The sequence below is a fragment of the Rhinolophus sinicus genome, linkage group LG04 (assembly GCF_036562045.2).
Source record: "Rhinolophus sinicus isolate RSC01 linkage group LG04, ASM3656204v1, whole genome shotgun sequence".
Lineage (NCBI taxonomy): Eukaryota > Metazoa > Chordata > Mammalia > Chiroptera > Rhinolophidae > Rhinolophus > Rhinolophus sinicus.
In genome coordinates this window covers 188316517-188336003 of record NC_133754.1, presented here as the reverse complement: position 1 = coordinate 188336003, position 19487 = coordinate 188316517, and the positions used below count along the sequence as shown (strand labels likewise).

General features: G+C 61.4%; 1 protein-coding gene across 8 annotated transcripts in view; it reads left to right on the top strand.

The window, feature by feature from the left end:
- Positions 1-940: 940 nt before the first annotated feature.
- KCNT1 (potassium sodium-activated channel subfamily T member 1) overlaps positions 941-19487 on the top strand; it is a 63889-nt gene continuing 45342 nt past the window's right edge. For 5 of the 8 annotated variants that reach the window (XR_012496012.1, XM_074331376.1, XM_074331378.1 and 2 more), the window contains exons 1-2: positions 11350-11624; positions 13279-13437. Coding sequence is in view for 7 of the 8 variants with exons in the window: in XM_074331376.1 (XP_074187477.1) it covers positions 11365-11624; positions 13279-13437 (419 nt within the window). In the remaining variant the exon portion in view is untranslated. Of the gene's footprint in view, positions 1159-2205; positions 2226-11349; positions 11625-13278; positions 13438-19487 lie in introns of those variants that run through there. The other 3 variants (XM_074331379.1, XM_074331380.1, XM_074331382.1) reach the window with 3 other exon arrangements.

Sequence of the window (19487 nt, the reverse complement as noted above, 5' to 3'; positions counted from 1 at the left end):
GCTCTGCTCCCCCGACCCTGTCTGACTCCCAGCCCCTCTCCCTTTGCTCAGTCTCTCTGTGTGTCTGTCCTCTTTCTGTCTGTCCCTCTCTCTCCCTCTGTCACGCTCCTATTCATTGAGAGTCTGGAGAGCAACAGGCTCCTGGGCACTACGACAGAAGGGAGGGCCATACCTGCCTGGCGCTCTACGTGAGGGCACCTGAGCCAGGTGTGAGCAGGGGCCAGGGGTGGATGTGCTCGGGCCCTGCATCAAGACTCTGCTTCCGGGGGGTGCCTTCCCTGGGGTCTGGGGCTGCAGCAGGGTGGGGGCCCTCTGCCCCAGCTCGGCGCCTCACTGCCTGTTTAGACGGGGGAGAGCAGAGGAGGGGGGGAGGGGGGAGGGCAGCTTGCAGCCAGTCTGGCCCGGGGGGCAGAGGGCCCTTCCCTCTCTTCAGGCCCAACTGGGTCTCCCAGGTGTGGTGCCTACGACTGCCGGGTCTTGATGCAGGTTTCTACAGGACTGACCAGTGTTCTGGGCGGGTAGGTGGATGGGGTGGTGGAGCTGCTGCTCTGCCCATCAGCTCAGAGACAGGCAGGACCAAGCAGCCTGGTGCCGTCACCATTGCTTGTGCGCTTTAAATACAAATGTCCCGGAGTCTACCAGCCCCTTCGGAGGCTCTTGTGGGACCGAGTCCCCTCCCACCACCGAGCCCAACCCCTAAGGGCGCATGGCCCTGGCGCGCTTGAGGTTTTCTAGCCACTAAAGAGCCCCCTCCAGTTCCTCCAGGTCGGAAGGCTCCCAGCGCCGCGATCGGGGCAGATCCGGGTAGGGACGCCGGCGGACCCCAGCCCCTCCCTTCGCTGCCGCGGTTCCAGGCGCGGCCGGCAGGGGGCGCGCAGGCACAGACGCCCGAACCTGATCCTAGACAGAACACGTTTTTCTTTGCGTCCTTAAGCGGAGATAGAAAAGTATTTCAGGACTAAGCGAGGGAAGAAGTCTCCTGTCGCTCCCGACTCGCTTCTCCCTCGGCTCTGGGTCCTAGCTGCCGCCGGCCCGCATGCCCCTCCCGGACGGGGTGCGCAACCCGGGAGGCGTCTACAGTGGGGCGCGGGCCAGGGCGCGGGGCGGGGGCCACACCAACCGGACCTTCGTGTTCGATGACGGCCGATGCGCCACCAGGTACAGTCGGCTGCGCCCTTCCGCACGCGGAGGGACTTCAGTCTGGGCTAGCGCCAGTCCCCCAGGACCCTCCCACCGCCAGGGCCCCACATGCCCAAGATCCCCATTTCCAGGACCATCCACTCCCCCAGGACCGCGAGCTCCATCCCCAGACCACCGTGGGAAACGGGCGCCCCTCAGGACCCTGTCCGGGCGAGGCGGCGGGCACTCGCTCCAGTGCTCAACCGATGGCCGGTGGTGCTCATCTGTGTGCCCTTAAAGCACAGGTGGCCCGAGCAAGGCCATTTTTAGACGCAGGGCTGAGCTGTCTCCTGCGTACTTGGAGGTGCAGCCCCCAAAACAGGGAAGCTGGGCGCCAGGCATACCATAGGGGCCGGGTGCTGCTTGAGCCCTCCAGTCCCCACTGGGTGGAGCCTGGAGGACGGGCCCATTTGGGGTGCTCCTGCTTGGGTGTGGCAGCACTGTGCCCAAGTGGGGCATGAGTACCCACACAGAAGTGAGTGTTTGAGGGCCTCTCTTCCTAGTAAGAGCCCTGATTGGGGTGCACGTGTGGGGTGCTGTCAGGTGAAGGGCGGGAGCCCTGGGCTCCAGCCACTTGTGATTTTCAGCTGGTCACTTCTCTTTCCCGGGTCTCCACTTGCCCGTCCATGTGAGGAGAGGGTCAACTGACAAGGGCTTCCAGGTGGCTGGGAGGAGCCCTGTCCTCGGGGTCCTGCACGGTTGAGTCTGGGGCCAGAGATGAGTGGACAAGCGCGCCTGGAAGGTGGGGGGCTTGGGTTTGAGGCCAGGTTCTGCTGCTGCTGATTTCTTTTGTGGGACTTGGTCACCCAGTATGTAAAGTGAGGAGGGGTGGAGTGGATGGTCTTTAAGGGGCGTTTCTGGTGTGGAACCAGGCTCAGGGGGGCAGGTTTCTAGTCACGTGTCAAAGGTCAGGCTGTTTCCTCCACAGAGACAGCCCTGGCCTGGCCCCCGTGGGGGCGCTGGGGGCTCAGCTTGGGGGAGGAGCGTGTGCTCTGAGCGCTGGCCGTCACTGTGGTGTCTCTGGGAAGCAGACTTCACCCCATGAAGTGAGTGTAGCGTGAACCTCGGGCCACTCTGAGGGGTCAACCAGGTCATGTCCACCAGGCACAGAGTGACCCTGAGAGGGCTCATGCCCACATCTGTGCAGAGGCTGGCCCTCTGCCCATCTTCCTTCTCGGACAGGTGTCTCCCTTCCTGGTTTTCCATCTCCAAGTCCACCTGCCTGCTGACCTCCAGATGAGGCGGGAGCTCTGTGTCCCCAGGGTCTGGGCCCGGTGGGTCAGTGCGCCCAGACAGCTCCATCTCCCTGGCTTGCCTCCTGCCTGCCGAGGACAGCCTCCTCCCCACTAGTCGAGGCTGGCCTCTCTTTCCAGATCTATTGTCATGCTGCAGGCATGTCTGGAGTGGATGCCAGGGCCAAGGTCAGGCTGGGTGAGGACCCCCCCAGGGAAGGTCAGTCTGGGAGAGGAACCTCCCCCCAGGACAGGTCAGGCTGGGTGAGGACCCTCCCCACAGAGGTCAGGCTGGGTGAGGACCCCCCCAGGGAAGGTCAGGCTGGGTGAGGACTTCCCTCCCCCCAGGAAAGGCCAGGCTGAGTGAGGACTCCCCTCCCCCCAGGAAAGGCCAGGCTGGGTGGGGGAGTAGAGCCTGGCTGGGCTGGATGGGAGCAGCTGAGGTCAGGCTGGTGGCCCTCAGGGAGGTGGGCTTCAGCAGGAGAGGGAAGACCCTTCTTGGCCACATGCAGGTCTGGGTGGGGGGAGATCTGCGGGCAGCCGCCTGCACCAGGCTTCACAGCGGGTTGGCCCCGGGGTCCTGTGGCCTGGCTTTGCTTCCTCCTTGCATCTTGAGCTGGTCTCTGTCCTGGATGGTGTTAGTCACAGCGCTGTGTTTCCGGCTGCGGGTGCTGGGGGGAAACCCCACCTCAACCCCAGTGTCTGTCCCGCTCTACCCAGGTGGGGGCCAGCCTCCGAGCTGTGAGGCCAGGCGGTGGGGGTCCTGGGAGTCTGCCCTGGTGCTTGGCCCTGTGTGGACCCCATGCCGAGGTCACCAGGCACTTCCCTTCTTGCTGGGCTCCTTCCCCAGGTCCAGATGCCTCTGTCCTGGAGGTGACAGCTGTTGGGTAGAGGACCATGAGGAGGTCCCGGCTGCCCCAGGGCCCACCAGTGTAACGTCCTGCCCAATGGCTTTCCCATCAGAGCTCTGACCTGGCCTTTCCCAGAACTGCTAGTTCCCAACAGCCCCTGGGCCAGCGTGGGAGCCTCTGGGCCCTGATGGCAGAGGGTGCAGAAATCAGGGACTGGCATCCTGCCAGGGTATTTGCCTGGCCGGAGGTCCCATTAGGGAGTGGTGCCTGCAGAGTGGCAGGAAGTGGCCTGGGCTCCATAGGAAAGGTTCACAGGGCCTGAGGTTCAGCCCAGCCCTGGATGGCCGGCAGGAGGGTCAGCTTCCTGGTCTGAGAGGCTGGAGGGAACTCAGGGGTCTGCCTTTGGCCGGGGGTACCTACAGCAGCAGCCGTCTCAGACGGGCAGAGGTGAGTACCCGCTCAGAACTCTGCTTCTGTTTGAGTTCAGGTTTTGGTGTCACCTGTGTCCTCATGCCCAGGTCTGCTGCACGTTCCGAGTGTACAGGCCTGGTCACCAGCCACGTGGGTGTCCCAGCCTGTCCAGGTGTCTGTGTCTGATTAACCCCTGATGTTACTTAGGACCGTCTGGTGCAGCCGAGATCATCCCTTTCCTGGGAGGGTTTCCCCTGAGTTTTCTCCTTCGCACCCCCGCCCCCCCAGAGGATTTGGTGGTTTGCAGCCAGTGCCCCAGGTGCGCCCGACCTTGGGGACATGGCGCTTCTGTGCTTGTGTCACACACGCCGGGGTTTCTCTGCCATGGGAGTACTCGCATGCATGTCCCAGTCCTCGTGGGAGAAGGTGCTGATGGGTGGGGAGTGTGCACACACTTTTGTCCACGGACCTCGGCCCCAAACACACATAGTTGAGTGTGTGTGTGCATGTGTGTACCCTTGTGCTTTCCAGGTGGGAGACCCGGTGCTGCCTTTGCCTGGGGCTGGGGTGGGGAGCACTGGACGTGCATGGGAGCCTCTGGGTGGAGTCCCGAGATGGGTGTTGGTTACGTGGACATTTAAAGGTGTCCTGGGAACTCTCCAGGCTGTGAGTGGGGGTGAGGCATCCATGTCCACCCTAAACCTCTTCCCAGTATGGAACTCGGCCGTGAGCCAGGGGCCTAGCCCTGGGATGTGAGGCCCAAATTGGATGCCAGCAAGTTGAAAACATTTGCAGGGGATGGAGGCAGGGCCAGGGGCCCGGGAAGTCCTCTCCCAAGAGGTCTGCTCTGTCGTTGGGACCTCCCACAGGGATAGGGGGTGAGTTGTTCACAGGTTCCCTGTGCAGTCGCTCTGGCTGTGGCTGGCCTGTTCTGTTTAGGGCAGTGAGGCGCAGAGGCAGAGGACAGGCCAGCCAACCTTCAGCCACAGCTTCACACAGGCTTGCCTGGCAACAGCCCTCGCTGGCTTGTGACGCTGCTGGGCCTGATGACAGTGCCCAGACCACAGGCTCCATGAGGGGACCTCAGTGGCACTGGTCTCTTGGTCCAGTGCTTCTGCCTTGGAAGGGCAGCTACCGCTTCCCGGCCAGTGGAGAGAGCCCAGAGGCCCTGGGAACCCAGGAGGGTGGTGTGGCTGGGACCTGACCAGTGCCTGTGGCAGGGGGCGATCCCTGCAGGGGTGCTCTGTGCGGGCAGGTGGCCCTAGCTCGTCCCTCCTTCAGCTCCACTCCTGCCAAACAGTTTGAGCGATCTGTCATCCATTGAACAGAGCATGAAAAAGCATGAAACCATGTTTCTCCTCTCAAGGTCGGCAGGAAGCCGGGGGCGGATAGCAGGTCGTGCTCAGCGTCCATGCGTGGCATCTGTGATGACTGCACAAGAGAAAGGAGGGAGGGGATGAGTTTTATGGCACGGACCAGCAGGCAAGGACCCGGGGGACCTGGTGGCCTGAGGGGGTCGTCCCTGAGCTGCGTTGAGCACCGTGATGCTATGTATTGTGGGGCTAGCGAGGTCCGAAGGACGTCTCCCCTGTCCAGCCAGGTGACTCCATTCTCCTGACTGCCCAGGTGGAGACCCGAGCCACAGCTGGGGGTCTTGTACCAGCTGTGACATCTCCAGGTGAGCGCGGGCTCAGGGCTCTGGAGAGGCCAGCAGCTTGGCATGGAGCCCTCGTGGGTCCCTTAGGCCACCATGGCCTGGACTGCAGGTGCAGCCCCTCCCCCCAGAACAGGCCCCACCCCTTCATGGGACAGGCCCCATGTGAGCCTTCAGAGATCTTTGCAGAGACCCTGGATGCTGGGCCAGAGGCCCCTGCTGGCGCCTCTTGGCTGCATCTGGTGTCAGGAAGAGCTGAGTCTCAAGTCAGCGATAGAGGCCCTGGGTGTGGGGCAAGTGCAGAATTCCATCCCACGTGGCCGACATGGGAGCCCCTAGGGTGCAGGGGGAGAGGTGAGCCTGGAGGACGAAGGACCAGGAAGCCACCCAGGCAGTCGGGTTCTCTGGGACGCTGGGGCACAAGTCCTAAGGGTCCTGCAAGGTATAAGGTGTGTGTAAGCACGATGGTGTCCCCCCTCGGGCCTCAGTTTCCACAGAAGCCTGGAGCACCTCTGCAGGCTGTGCCAGCACTTGGAGCTACTTGGCATGGCCAGCACAGGGACCCAGGGACCTCGTGTGACTCTGGGGCTGAGCAGGGGTGTGGTGGTGCCGCCTGCAGCCGTGGAAATGGGGCTGAAGGGCGCCCTCCTTCTCCAGGTGTAGCCTCCACACCCTGCTGTAGCAGAGGGGGCACCATGTCCCCGCCTCAAGCTCTGGGGGCAGCCCCCGCCCCTGCACACCAGTTCCCGATTTGGGTCAGCACTGCCCCAGCAGCTCGGCCCAGGTCTGTGTGTGGTCCCTGGGTCCCTCTGAGCAGCCACCATGTGTCCAGGCTGCTTCAGCCAGAGGATGGGATGCAGCCTGCGGACCAGACCGGACAAGGGTCTCAGGCACCTGGGGGTGATTGCTGGGCCCTGCGATCTGGACTGGACTCCCCCAGACACTGAATGGCCCGGGCATGGTGCATGTGACACAGGTGTTCAGCAGGGACTCTCTGGAGAGGCTGGACCGGGCAGGTGGCCAGGTGGGTGGTAGGTGTCTGCCTCGCCGTGTGTCCGTGGGGGCAGACCTGTGAGCTCGGGGAAGGCCAGGGTGGTGATGGTCCCCCCCACCCCTGTGTCCACACTGCTGCTGCAGGGCCCTTCCTCCCTGTCCTCTGGGCTTGCTTAGTGCATACAGAAGCTGCTAGAAGCGTCAGTTTTGATGACGCTTCAGTTTGAATTCAGCTCAGCGATGTGTCTGAGCTTCTACTTAGAATGTGACGCATCTTCTCTTGAGGTGGCGGTGAGCGGCCAAGCCCCTTCCCCAGGAGAGAGTGGGCCCCCCAGAGATGCCCTCCCCCAGCTACGGGCTTTTATTGTGCGAAGGAAATGCTTCACTTGCTGTCTTGTGATCAGCAGAGACGTTTGGCAGCTTTCCCCTTGCCTGGGCACTGAGCCCAGCGCTCAACTGCCCCCACGCGGGTGACACTGCAGTGTCCGCAGGACTGTCCAGGTCACGGCAGGGATATGTGAGCTGTGCACACACGTGTGCACATACATGCATATGCATGTGTGCGTGCACATGTCACTACACGTGTGCACAGATCCATGCATTATACCCGCATGCACACCTGTACACACATGCACATACATGTGCGTGCACATATCCACACATACGCCTGCATGCACACGCACGCCCACACACATGCACGCACACCTCCGCCCCCAGTTCCTCTGTCAAACGCAGCTCCAGGCTCCTTGGAAATTTTGATCTGAGTGTGAACGATGGAAAAATGCATCTTAGGAGAGGGACCAAGTCCCTCAGCCAAAGGGGGTGGCCCTCACTCACACTCCGGCTCCTGAAAGGTCAGTCTGAACGTGACAAGCAATCTAGAGGGGAAGGAACCTTCTCCCAGGATGTCACATGGCCAGGCTGAGAAGCAGCCCCTCCTCCCCAGGGCCCACCCAGGGATGGGCAGGGACACGCCTACGCTGCAGCCAGATGACACTGGGGTGGGTGGGCTCATAGCACCACGTTGTCCCAAGCCAGTGGACATCCAGGCAGCTGTGGCGGGGTCTGTTCCCAGGACGCCTTGTGTACTGTCGGGCATCCTGGGTAGAGGGCCGGCATCAAAGAGCTGCTGTAATGTCACGGCAGGTACGTGGCTCTCGGCTCCAGTGCTGTCACTCATGGACACAAGCACAAGACTGGCGTGCACAGTCCCTGCCCTGCATGTTCATGACCACTCGGCTCTGCACACTCCCTGCCCTGCGTGTTTGTGACCGGGACCCTGCTGCCCGTTGACAATGAGGCAGAAGGTCTGTGTAGTTGATGCCTTAGTCCTTCCTTCTCTCTTCCTTTGAGCCGCTGTTGCTTGCCTGTCCTTTGCCGCGTTTCCCTCACGACTGGCGGGCGTTCCTGCAGTGGCTGCAACGTGACTGCCGTTGCAAACACCTCATCGCCGCTCCTTCCTTTTCTTGACGTGTCTTTACTTAAACAGAAGCCTCTTGTTCTGACACGGACATCGATAAAACTGTTCCTCTACGCATTCTGGTTTCGTGGATTAAATAAGGGGCCTTCTCGACACTAAGCATATTTCTCTGTATTCTCCCCCTGTCTGTTCCCCAGTTTGGGGCCATGGTGGGTCTGAGCCACTGGGATGCCTGGTCCCAGCGCTGGCCTTGCTGAGGTTAGGTGAGTCACCTCACCTCTCTGTGTCTCCATTTCCTGTCCCCACTGCTAGGACATCGAGTCAGCCCTTGGATGGTAGAGTTGCTCTCATTCCCACACCGCCCTCTTCTCAGTCCTTAATGCCCCTTCTGTGCGCCCATCCTGTGCTGCAGCCCAGGGTTTCTAGTGCTGTGGCTACAAGTCAGTCCCCTCAGCTGGCAGGGCCCGTCCCTACTCTGTTTTTTCCTCATATCCGTCTTGGCTATTCATGCACATTTATTCTTCGGTATGAATTTTGGGATTAATTTGTCAGGTTCTGAGAAAATGGCCATGTGTGTTGATGGGTGCTGGTTAACTTGCTCGCCTGTCTGCAGCCATTGGGAGCAAGGCTCTGCCTCCAGTTAGTTGCTTGCTGCTGGCTTCCTGCTCTTGCTGCTGTTCTGAGCGACACTCTGAGGCCTGGCCGTGTCACGTTTGTCCTGATGGTTTGGCCATGTTGGCACAGGCACTCATGTGTTCTGATCGTTTTTCAGTGGATTCTCTCAGGTTTCCCAGGTAAATGATTATACCGGCTGCAAACAGCATTTTGTCCCTTTCTTGGGCTCACTACTCTTTTGTCAGTGTCCAGGCTGGAATGCGCACCCATCCTGGGCAGACCTTCACCCCCGACTTAGTGGAAATGCCTCCAGTTTCACCGTGGCTGTGACATTTGCCTAGATTTCTGGTCAGTTCCTTTTGTCGTTCGTCAGATTAAGACTATTTCCCTCTGTAATTTATTAGTGGATTTTGAATCTTAAGTCATTTTTCTGTATATGCTAATGTGATCCTGGGGATTTTTCTTCTTTCTTTTTTCTTTTTAAAAGATTTTATTGGGGAAGGGGAACAGTATGTTTTTCCCAGGGCCCATCAGCTCCAAGTCAAGTCGTTGTCCTTCAGTCTAGTTGTGGAGGGCGCAGCTCAGCTCCAAGTCCAGTCGCTGTTTTCAATCTTTAGTTGCAGGGAGTGCAGCCCACCATCCCATGCAGGAAATGAACTAGCAACCTTGTTGTTGAGAGCTCACACTCTAATCAACAGCCATCCGGCCGCCCCTCTGAAAGCTCAGCGGCAGCTCACTGTCTTCAATCTGGTTGTGGAGGGCGCAGCTCACTCACCTATGTGGTGATCGAACCGGCAACCCTGTTGCTCAGAGCTCACACTCTAACCAACTGAGCCATTCGGCCGCCCTCCTGTAATTTCTTAGTGTTGTGAAGTGTGTTGCATTTTTTCTAGAACAAACCCTGTTCACCTTTGGCGGTGCATTGTTTTTTAATACACTGCCACGTTCCATCTACCAGCAGCTGCCTTAGGGTTTTTGCACTTGGAGCCATAAGGGGGCCTGCCGGCTATCCACATCCGACTTCGGCCGGCCTTCCCAATGAACAGAGTAGCTTCTGTTTGTTTTGTGCTTTGCAGCGGCTTGAATGAGGCAGCAGAACCTGACCTGTAAACCATCAGGCCTGGGGCCTTGGGCCAGAGAAGCAGGTTCTGACCCATCTCCCTCCCTTCAGTCCTGCTGACTGACTGCTTGACCACCAAGGGGGCAGATGTGGGAGGGACAGAGAAGCAGAAGTGCTGGGCGCAGAGCGGCCCCCTGCCACCTGCCGGCAGCATGGCTTCAGTGTCGGGCTGCCCAGCTCCCAACCCAGTGGGCCTCGTCCTAAGCTGCAGGAGCTCGGTGGAGCTCCCTGGGCTCTGACCCCAGGTGTTCATCGCATTAGAGAGTCCTGGCTTTGTACACCGCCCTTCAGTGGCCTGTGGCACCTGGCATGCAGCTGGCACTCCTACTGAGGCTCTCCATCCCGTGGGGTTGGCGGGCCAAGTTGCGAGTGCGCAGGCTGCTGAGGCGGGCTGCCTGTCGTGAGTGCCCGCATGTGCCCCGCCTCTCTCATCTGGGCCTCGCTGGCTGGATCCCTCGATGGCACCGAATCTGAGCTCCCCAGAGGGTCCTCCCACTGACCTGCAGAGGGCATCGTGGGGAGCTGGTGCTCAGGATCAGGGCCTTTGTCCACCAGAACTCGGCCAAACGGCTGGCTGACCAGCCCCAATTAAAAACTTGAGCCTTCATATGCCAGGCACTACACTGAGCACCTGGAACTGCTTCCTCCCACCTCTACCATCTGCCCGTAAGGGTCCGTGGCATCAGGATATTCATTTATGGGCTCAGAGAGGTGAAGTGACTTCCCCAGGGCCACCCAGCAGGGACTGATAGGGCAGGACAAGGCCACACTCAGGTCCTCAGGACCCTCAGCTGCTCCCTGGGCCTGGCAGGTTTGCGCCTTTATGCCGACTGGCTCTGAAAGTCCCCAGGGGGCAGGGGCTCCCTGGCCTGGCCTGGGAGGGGCACTTAGCTGTCCCCTGACTCCGGGGAACGGCAAGTCCCACAGATCAGGCTCTACGCCTTGTCCTGAAGAAGCATGAGGGCTAGGGAGGTGGGCGCCTTCCCAAGCCACCAAAGCACAGAGTCCTCGCAGAAATAGGCAGTCCTTTGGTGCAGCCATCACACAGAGGATGAGATAACGGGCGTGGTGTTGGGGCCCCAGACTTCCTCCGGGGCCCCCTAGAGTAACGTAGGGAGGAGCGAATGGGATGGGAGAGGAGGAGGCATAGACTGTGAGGCGACCCCTGTGTCCAGGCGGTTGTGCCAGGACCATGTTCTCACGCCCCCGAGACCATCTCAGCTTCTTCAAGGACCGACCCCTCCCCCTGACTCCCGAGTGCCCAACAGCTCTGAGTGATGCAGGCCTCTGGGCCCGGGGAGAGGCCTCAACCAGACCCCGGTGACCAGGCGAGCAGCTGATCACATCCCTCCCACAACGGGCACCTTTCCAGGAGACCCCAGGGCCCCTGGTCATCGACCAGCACTGCAAACAGGCTCGCGTGGATGTGGGCTCTGCTGGGGGACGAGGCAGGGTGCCAGGAGCTCAGCTCACCACCCTGAGCTCACTTGAATGTCCAGTGTCACAGCCACACCGTGAGGGCAGAGGGGCAGTGTACACTTGTCACCGTCCCCAGACCACGTTCAGGAGGGGACGGGCCTCCAGACTCCTGCTGCCCTTCCTTCCCCGTGTCCCCGTCAAGCTAACAAGAGGCCCTCCCTCCGAGCTCGTCTACAGGCCCTACCAAGTCTGGGCCTTGAGGCCAGGAGAGAACCCAAGTAGCTCAAAATGGGGACGATAGCCATGCCTGGGGGGCCGGGGGGTTCTTGGGGTTCTGCCACTGAAGGGGTTTTCAGCAAGAAAGGGGCAAAACCGAGAGAACACAGCCCGTTCCTCTGGCCGTGAGGCTCCCCGCGGCCCAGCCAGCTTGTGACTGAGGAAAAACATGCAGTGCTGATGCAATTAGGAAAATGTTATTTTTCAAATGTTGCCAGATCCTCAGGGTTGAACCAGTGACCTGGGAAAACAGCTTTGGCCTAAGACGGTCCTTAAGCAGCTCCCAACGGCTGTGGGATGGGGGTGCTGACACATGCGAGCTGCTCGTCCGGGGGGCCAGGGACGTGGGCCGGGCCCTGAAGGGGTGCTCAGGGCATGTGCCCACCCTTCTTGGCTTGAGGAGAGAGAGGAGGGTTCCCAGCACCTGTCTGTCTACGTGCACCTTGAGTTCCAGGTGAGTGGCCTTCACTCCCGCTCTGGGTACAGCCTGCCCTCCATTTTCCAGCACAGGTGCTGAGTGTGGTCAGCAGACTCCCGCACCTGCCAGGAGGCCAAGCCAGCTCCTCTGTCCTGCTGCCCTCCCGCCAGCCATGCAGCCTTAAGGGGACAGGCCAGACAGGGTGGGCAGCCCCGTTCCCCCAAGCTTGTTCTGCCTCCCTGGAGCCACTAGAAGGGGCCCAGGAGACCCCCTCTTGAGTCACCCACACTGAAGAGTCAGCTGCCCTCCTGGGGGGTCTTGGCTCCTAGAGGAGCCAGGTGAGGGCGAGGCTGAGCCCAGCGGGCGGAGGCTGCAGGGGGAGAATTCCTGCTTCCCCTCACAAGCACCGGCTGGGGCTGTCTCAGGGGCAGCACTGGGGGGGTGGGGGGGGGCGCTGGGCTCACCTGGACAGGGGATGCTAGAGGACCAGTCCAGGGTTGGTTGGGGCCAGGAGCGCTGAGGTCTGACCTGAGTGTCCCACTCGTGCCAACAGCACGAGCCTCCATGTGCCCACCTGTTCTGTGATGTGTCCCCACGGCATCCTGTTAATGGGGGCATGTGGTTGCTCTGCTGGGTCAAATGCCACCGTGCTGTGATGGGGCTGGGGGGGGGGTGTCTAGCTGTCCTCTGGTTTGGAGGGCAGAGAGGTCCTGGTTCTGATGTTCCGAGGACCTTGGGGTTGCTGCCCCAGTAGCCTGGTGGTGACTCTACCCCCTGCCCACACCCGCTATGTAACTAGCCAAACCTCACTTATGTGGGGAGGGGGCAAGAAGGGTGCGGAGGCCCAGAAGACCAATTTTTGAACCCCCAAAGGCTGCAGATCACCAAGGACCTCCCAGCCTGGCCCCTCTCCCTGCCCCACACCTCCAGGGGCTCCTTAACTCATGTGATTGGGGCAGGGGTCTCCGTGCTCCTACAGTCATGATGCTGACAAGGGCAGCTCAGGGCCCAGAAGGGTCCAACCCTCCCCCACAGACACCGCCTGCCATGTCCTCATCCTATCTGAGCTGTGTGGCCCAGGGAGGCGCCAGACAAGGGTCTTTTCAGTTTCCTGGTCACGACCAACCCCCAGCAGCCTGAGGGTCTGAGAGGAGGTCTCTGGGGGCCGTGGTGGGTGTCCTGGACCCTGAGGAAGGCTGTGTGGTCAGCCAGCCTTGGCAAAGGCTGTGTGGGGGAGCCAGAAAGGCTTGCATCGCCGCGGTGGGGGCCCAGGGGTGGTGTGAGCGCCTGCACCTGAGTTGGTGATGACAAACTTTGCAAGTCCCGGAGGCGCCTCCGAGTGAGGCGGGCAGGTGCGGTGGGCATGGCGGCTGCAGGGGTGCGCTGCTTCGCTGACGGGGCAGAGCGACTGGGGTAGGAGGGCTGAGAATGCGAGACTGGTCTGCGCCAGGTGATCGCACGGGTGGGCGGGGGCGGGGGGGGGGCGCGGAGGCGGGGGTCGGCGAGGCATCAGCCCGGGGCTGCGCAGGGTGAGCGCGCGGGCGGGGGTCTGCGCCCGGTGAGCACGCCGGGCGGAGGCGGGGGTCGGCGCAAGATCAGCCGGGGGCTGCGCGGGGTGGGCCGGGGTGTGCGCCGGGCGGCCGAGCGAGGGGGCGGTGCGGGCTGAGGGAGCGCTGGCGTGTCCCCGCAGGCAGCCCGGCGCCGGGGACGGCGGCCGCGGGGACGGCGTGCTCCTGAACACCGCTGGCCTCAAGATGAGCGACCTGGAGTCGGAGGTGCTGCCCTTGCCGCCGCGGTACCGTTTCCGGGACCTGCTGCTTGGCGACCAATCATTCCAGAACGACGACAGGTAGGGCGGGGGCGGGAGGGGGGAGAGGGGAGGGAAGTGTGGGGGGGGTCCGCGCGTGGAGCTGTCCGCGGTGCTGAAGGCCGGCCGAGCCCTTCAACTTTTTCTGGCTTCCGGGACAGAAGTTTCGGATGGGGGTGGGGGCCTGAAGGATGGGACAGGATGCTTTGTGCCAGAGCGTCTCCCCAGAGACCGACTCCAGGCCTGGCCTCCCAGCACCGCTGGCAGCTCTGCTGACTTTAGGACAAGCCAGGGTCGGAAGCGCCCCGGTGGCGGAGCCCCACAATTTGGCGGAGGGCTGGTGCCCTCCAGACTCTGGCTGTGGTCATTTATTATTAATTGAGGGATCGTGTCTTTCAAGCTCACGCCGGTCACCTTAAATTCTCCTGGGCGGAAACAAGCAAAATGTACTTGAGTCTTCCGGTAAAGGACCCCAGAATGAGCCTTTGGGAATAATTCCTGCGCTGAGTGCCTGACAGGAAGCTGGGAGAAATGTTGCTTTGTTCTGCCTTTTCCTCAGATAGCTGTCTTGGTAAACACCCAGCACTTTAGCGCTGTGGCCTCAGGGGAGGCGCTTTGACGCCTGCCAGGGAAGGAGAGTGCCAAGGACTCCTGCTGGGCTGGAGTCTGTGGGCTTGGGATCCCAAGAGTTCTGCTTTCCTCACAGTGCGTTGGGGCCGGGGCCGGGGCGCTGCCTGCACCCTGGGCTGGGTGAGCAAATCTGCAGTTCCCCCCACAGGCCAGTTGTTGGAGTTGTGCATAGGGTACAAGGGGTTGAAAGGTGTCAGGATGCAGATTGAGCGCTCAGAATAATCCACGGCTGACACTGCAGCTGGGAAAACATGTCAGTGAGCAAGGTCAGACCGTGAGTGAGGACCTGCTGACAGGGATCTGCTCAAGCTGTGGGGAGGGGCTGCAAATCGCTCTGCTGCTGGAGACGGAGTGTGCTGCCAGACCTCACAGGACTCGGTCAGTCGCATTCCCCAAGTAGGTCAGGAAGAGAGCTTGCGCCCAGCGTCTTCACCGCTTAGAATCAAGGGCTTCGAGTCCAGCAAGAGGCTTTCTAATTGCGATGTTGTTTCATCTTCTTGGACTGAGTGCTATAGTAATAAATAAATCCACCCGAGAACACATGTCCCAGGTCAGAGTTTATTTTGACTGCCTGCATGGGCAGAGGCGAAGGTGGTCAGGCCAGTCCTGGCAGGGTGTATGTAGCTGGGGGCTTCCCTGGGTCATGCGCTCAGCATCTTGCTAAGTCAGCACCCGCTCCCTTGGTGCCCACTCCACTAAACATGGTTCTTGAATGCAGCAGCCCCAGAGAGCGTTGTGCCGCGCAGAGAACGGCGGCTGCCTCCCCGCGTAGGCCCACGGCATCCGGGTGCCTCAATAAATGCCAGTGACTGTGGCTGATGTAATTGGAGTGACTGAGAAACCATTGCGGGTTGCACAGCAGCAATGGCCAACCTTGGGGTGGGGGCCTTGAGGAGTGAGGTGGGGGCCTGCAAGGGGTCAGAAGGCCTAGAGGGGATTGTGGGGCCTCAAGGGGTGCGTGGGGTCTTGCAGGGACCATGGGGCCTGGTGGGGGCCTCTCCCACTAGCTGCACAGGGAGTCCCATCACGAGTGTTTCTCTTTTCTCAAACCTTCTTTGCCCAAAGGTGGTGGTTGTGGCATCGGCGGCAGGGCTGGACAGTCTGGGCTGGCCCCTCATGAACCCCTGTGTTCTCAGGCTGTTCTCTCAGGTGTCATCGGGGCAGGCAGTGCAGGAAACCAGGACAGGGCACCTGGAGAGTCCTGAGGTCACCTGAGTCCTCATCCATAAGGACACACCTGTAGAGGCTCCAGCTGGGCTTTGAGCTGACACCCCAGCCTCAGGGAGGGGAGGGGCAGCGATAGGAGCCCCCCCCCCCCCCCGTGCCTGTGACATAGGCACGCAGAGCCTCCACGTCCCTGCCCTCCCTCAGCACCCCACCTCATCTTCAGTGCCTGGGTCCCTGCCCCATCGCTGATTCCCATTGTGTGTGTGTGGCGGGGGGGAGGGAGCAGGCTTCTCCCTGCCTGTCAAGACTCCTCTGAGTGTAGGGAGATGTGGTGAGAACGTTCCCCTGGGCACGAGGGACTGCGAGCATGGTCTGGGTCTGGGGTGGCCAGAGGTCCGGGGAAGTTTGAGGCACAGAAGACCTGCCCTCCCCCCACCACCACCCCGCATGCCTTGGGCACATTCAGCAGGTGCTCAGGGTCTCACATGGGTGTAGATATACCCCAGGGATGGTCCCACAGAGCTCGGGGGTGCTGGAATGGGGCCTGGGCTGCAGAGGGGTGGGCCGGCAGCCTGGACGAAGCCCATGCTGAGGGGCATCTAGGGTCAGAGACAGCTGAGCTTGGCCTCCTTCTCACTGTGGGGAGCAGCGGTGGGGAACCCACCTCCAGCACAGGCTGACCTGCCCCCACACAGCCTTCTCCCGGATTCCTGCCCCAGAATCCTCTCCCTCCTCCCTGTTCTCCACACCCCTGCTCACACCCCCCAGGGCAGGCTCTGTGGGGTGAGTGGGGGTGCTGCCACCTCCAGCTTCCTGCAGGCTGTGTGTGGGAGGCAGGGCTATGGGCTTCCTGCTCTCCCAGGAAATAAAGCCACAGCTATGAGTCACCACAGCCTCACACAGGTGGCCTTTGGGGGCAGGAGGGGCTCGGCCCCCGTGGGTAGAGGAGGCTACACTGCTGTGCGGCCTCTCCGGGAGGGGTTGCAGAGCCAGAGCGCCCACACCTTCCTAGGCAGCTGAGCTCCTGGAGAGCAAGGCTCACAGAAGTACAGCTGGGTCCCAAGGCCTGGGGCTCTGGGCCCCCTGCCCCTTTGCGGGCAGCTCACCTCCCCTTCGCCCAGGAGCCAAGTTGCTGAGGGAAGCACTGGCCCCTCCTGTCAGCGCTGGCCCTGCAGTGAGCCTGGAGACCAGGGCGCTGGCACCTGGTCCTGGGTACAGACTTGGGGGTCAGGGCCTCCTCCACTGCTCAGGGGCTGCAGACCCCAGCCAGGCTGTGAGCCTTTCTGTAGGGGGCGAAGACAGCCCCTGCTCCACAAAGGGTGGCTGTGATGAGGCAGCAACAGAGTGGGTGGGAAAGGGTTTTGCAGATGGGTGCTTGGTCACTATAAGTGTCCCATCGCCCAGCCCCTGGTCTATAACATGGGCATGCAGTTTCAGCACCCCCCCTGGCTCAGCTGGGGGCTGCCACACCACGGGCTTGGCCCCCACAAGGGTAGAATGACCGGAAGGCTGGGGTCAGGAGCCACAGGTGAGAAAGAGCCTGCCAGGTGCCACCTCCTGGCCTGCATGCCCAGGGCCAGCTGCTTCCCACACCTGCCTGCCTGATGGGACACAGCCCAGGGGGTCCCCAAAGCCACAGTGGGGGGTGATGTCAGGGTCTGTGCCCTCCCCTCACTCCCGTGCCTCCCAGGAGGCCCAGGCAGTGAGAAGCATCTAGGGGCTTCAGGCTCTGGGGAGTGCTGGGGGGTTGCAGGAAGGACACTGAGACCAGGGGGTCTGACACCACCCCAAAATGTCCCCTTTGCTGTTTCCCTGAGCTCCTGTGACAACAGAGGATGGAGTTGAGCAATGCCAAATATTGTTTCACACAACAAGCCAGAGGGGGAGGACAGGCAGCCCGAGTTGCTGGGGGCGTGGGGGCAGCCGTGAGGACAGACCTGGCCCTGCCCAGCAGGGCTGTTGACAGCCAGACAGGCTGGGGTCTTGGCTGCGGGCTTGCCCCTGTCCGCAGCTGCAGAAGTGGATCAGGCAGGCTGTCCCTGGGTTCCAGGCTCTCCCTGTGGGGCAAAGGCCCCCTGGAGGACGTGGGGTCTCGGGGAACAGCCGGTGCTCTGAACCGCTCACCTGTAGTTGTTAGTAACTCAACATTGCTGAGCTGGGCAGCAGCCCCACACTGACACTGGAGCGGGCCAAGCCCCACTGCTCCGGCCCCTCTGCTGGCCCTGTCCCCTGGGTCCTGCCCGCACAGGGTGGCGGAGCTTAGGCCTCCTTCTGCTCCGCACAGGTGACTAATTGGGCTGGGCTGGGCTGGTGGCTCCCGAGCCATAGTGAGAGTGGGGTGAGGTGGGATCCCAGCCCCGCTCCAGGCCCTTCTCCTCACCCCACCCTTGCTGGGGCCGTGTCCATCGCAAACGTGCAGCCACAAGACGAGGACCAGGCCAGCCAGGGAATTGGCCGTGGCCCAGGCTGCTGGGGCCCAGGCAAGTTTGGGGGTCTCCTGCCACCATTGCTTCCATGCAGAGAAGTACTTGGTGGTGCCCTGGGTGAGGGAAGGGGGGTCATGTCGCTGGCACCCAGGAGTGCACCCGTCTAAAGCCCAAGCCCTTGTCACTCCTTGAGCCCCTCCCCAGCCCAGAGCAGCCACCTGGCTGTTCAGGCCCCAGGTCCCAGGGCTCTCCTGGGCGCCTCTGCCTGCTCTCAGTCGCCCCCCCCCCCCCCCCCGCCAGCTGCCCTCCCTCACACCCTCCTCTCCGATGGGCCCCAGCTCACCCAGGCCTCAATCCCACGTCCACCTCAGCTCCCTCGGACCTGACGCCCAGGGTCCTTGTGTCCGTCTCCGGATGCACCCTCATCCTCCCAGCCTGTGTAGTGTCCCCATGTCCATAGTTCCAAGCTTTAAACTACACATGACGGTGGCAAGGGTGCTGGCACGTGGACCCCAGGAGCCAGGCCCAATATCACCAGGCTGCCCCCTCGTGTCCCTGTGTCCCTGGGACTCGCCCTTCCTCTGCCCACATGATTGAATCAAGGGAAATCCTGGGGTTGGTGCTAGGTTCTGGCTGATTCTGTGTGCTGTATGCGTACGGTGAGAGGGAGTAAGATCTGTGTCGTGCGTCCAGTGGCTGTCTGGGTCCGGGGACCCTGAGATGGCGAAGTGTACGTCCCCCAGGAGCCGTGCCTCACCGCCCCGGGGCTTGTGTGTCCTGGGGCACCCCTCTGCCTCTAAGCCTGCCTCCCGAGGTCTCGTGTTCATGACTCAAAATTAAATCCCCTGAGTTAGTGGGAAGCAGACCCGCATGTCCAGTGAGGGGGTGGCCAGCACCCTCCAGTGTCACGAAAACCACGAATGACGTCGGTTTCAGATTGCGATTCCCACTCACTCCTGGAGCCCCTGTGGCCCACCACTTAGACTGAAAGGGGGCGTCCTGCATCAGATGGGCTGTTGGGAATGAGATGGGAGGGTGATGGTGCTCAGGCGTCCCAGTCGGCTCGAGCCGCGTAACAAGCACACCGATGGCAGCTTAAACAGCACACACCGTGTGTCAGTCTGGAGACTGGACGTCTCCATCAGGGTGCCAGAATGGTGGGGGCCTTGGGGGCTCTCCTGCTTTACAGATGCCCCCCGACTGTGTCCTCACAAGGTTGGGGTGGGGGACACAGAGAGATGCAGTGAGGGCACTAATCCCATCAGGGGGCCCCACCCTGTGAGGTCATCTGACCCTAGTCACCTCTCAAGGCCCCACCTCCTGGGGGTAGGGTCTCAACATGTGAATTTGGGGGACACGACATTTGGTCCGAAGGAGGCTGGTGAAGTGAAATTGACACCAAAGGAGATGGCAGGCAAGCCTTCCTGGGATTCAGCAGTGCTTTGATTTTAGTCCTTAAGCATCCAGAGTGTCCCAGGACCCCTGGAGAGGGAGCCTGCTTCAAGCTCCCCATCCCCTCTCCAGACTGGCTGAGGTACCTGGTGGGTGGAGGCTAGTCCCACAGGAAAGGGAGCTGTGCAGGGTCACACAGCTAATTGGGGGAACTTCAGGAGGAGGGAGTCTGTTGTGCTATGAATTGTGTCTCCCCAAGAAAGTCATGTCCACCTGGAACTTCTGGATGTGACCTTATTTGGAAGTAGAGACTTTGCAGGTGTTATTAAGGTAATGATGCAGATGAGTTGACCCTGGAGCAGGGTGGGCATTAACTCCCATGGCGGTGTTGTTATAAGAAGGGGAGAGGACACAGACAGAGTGGGGAGGGATGGGGCCCCCAGGTGCTGGGAGAGGCAGGCAGGACCCGCCCCTAGA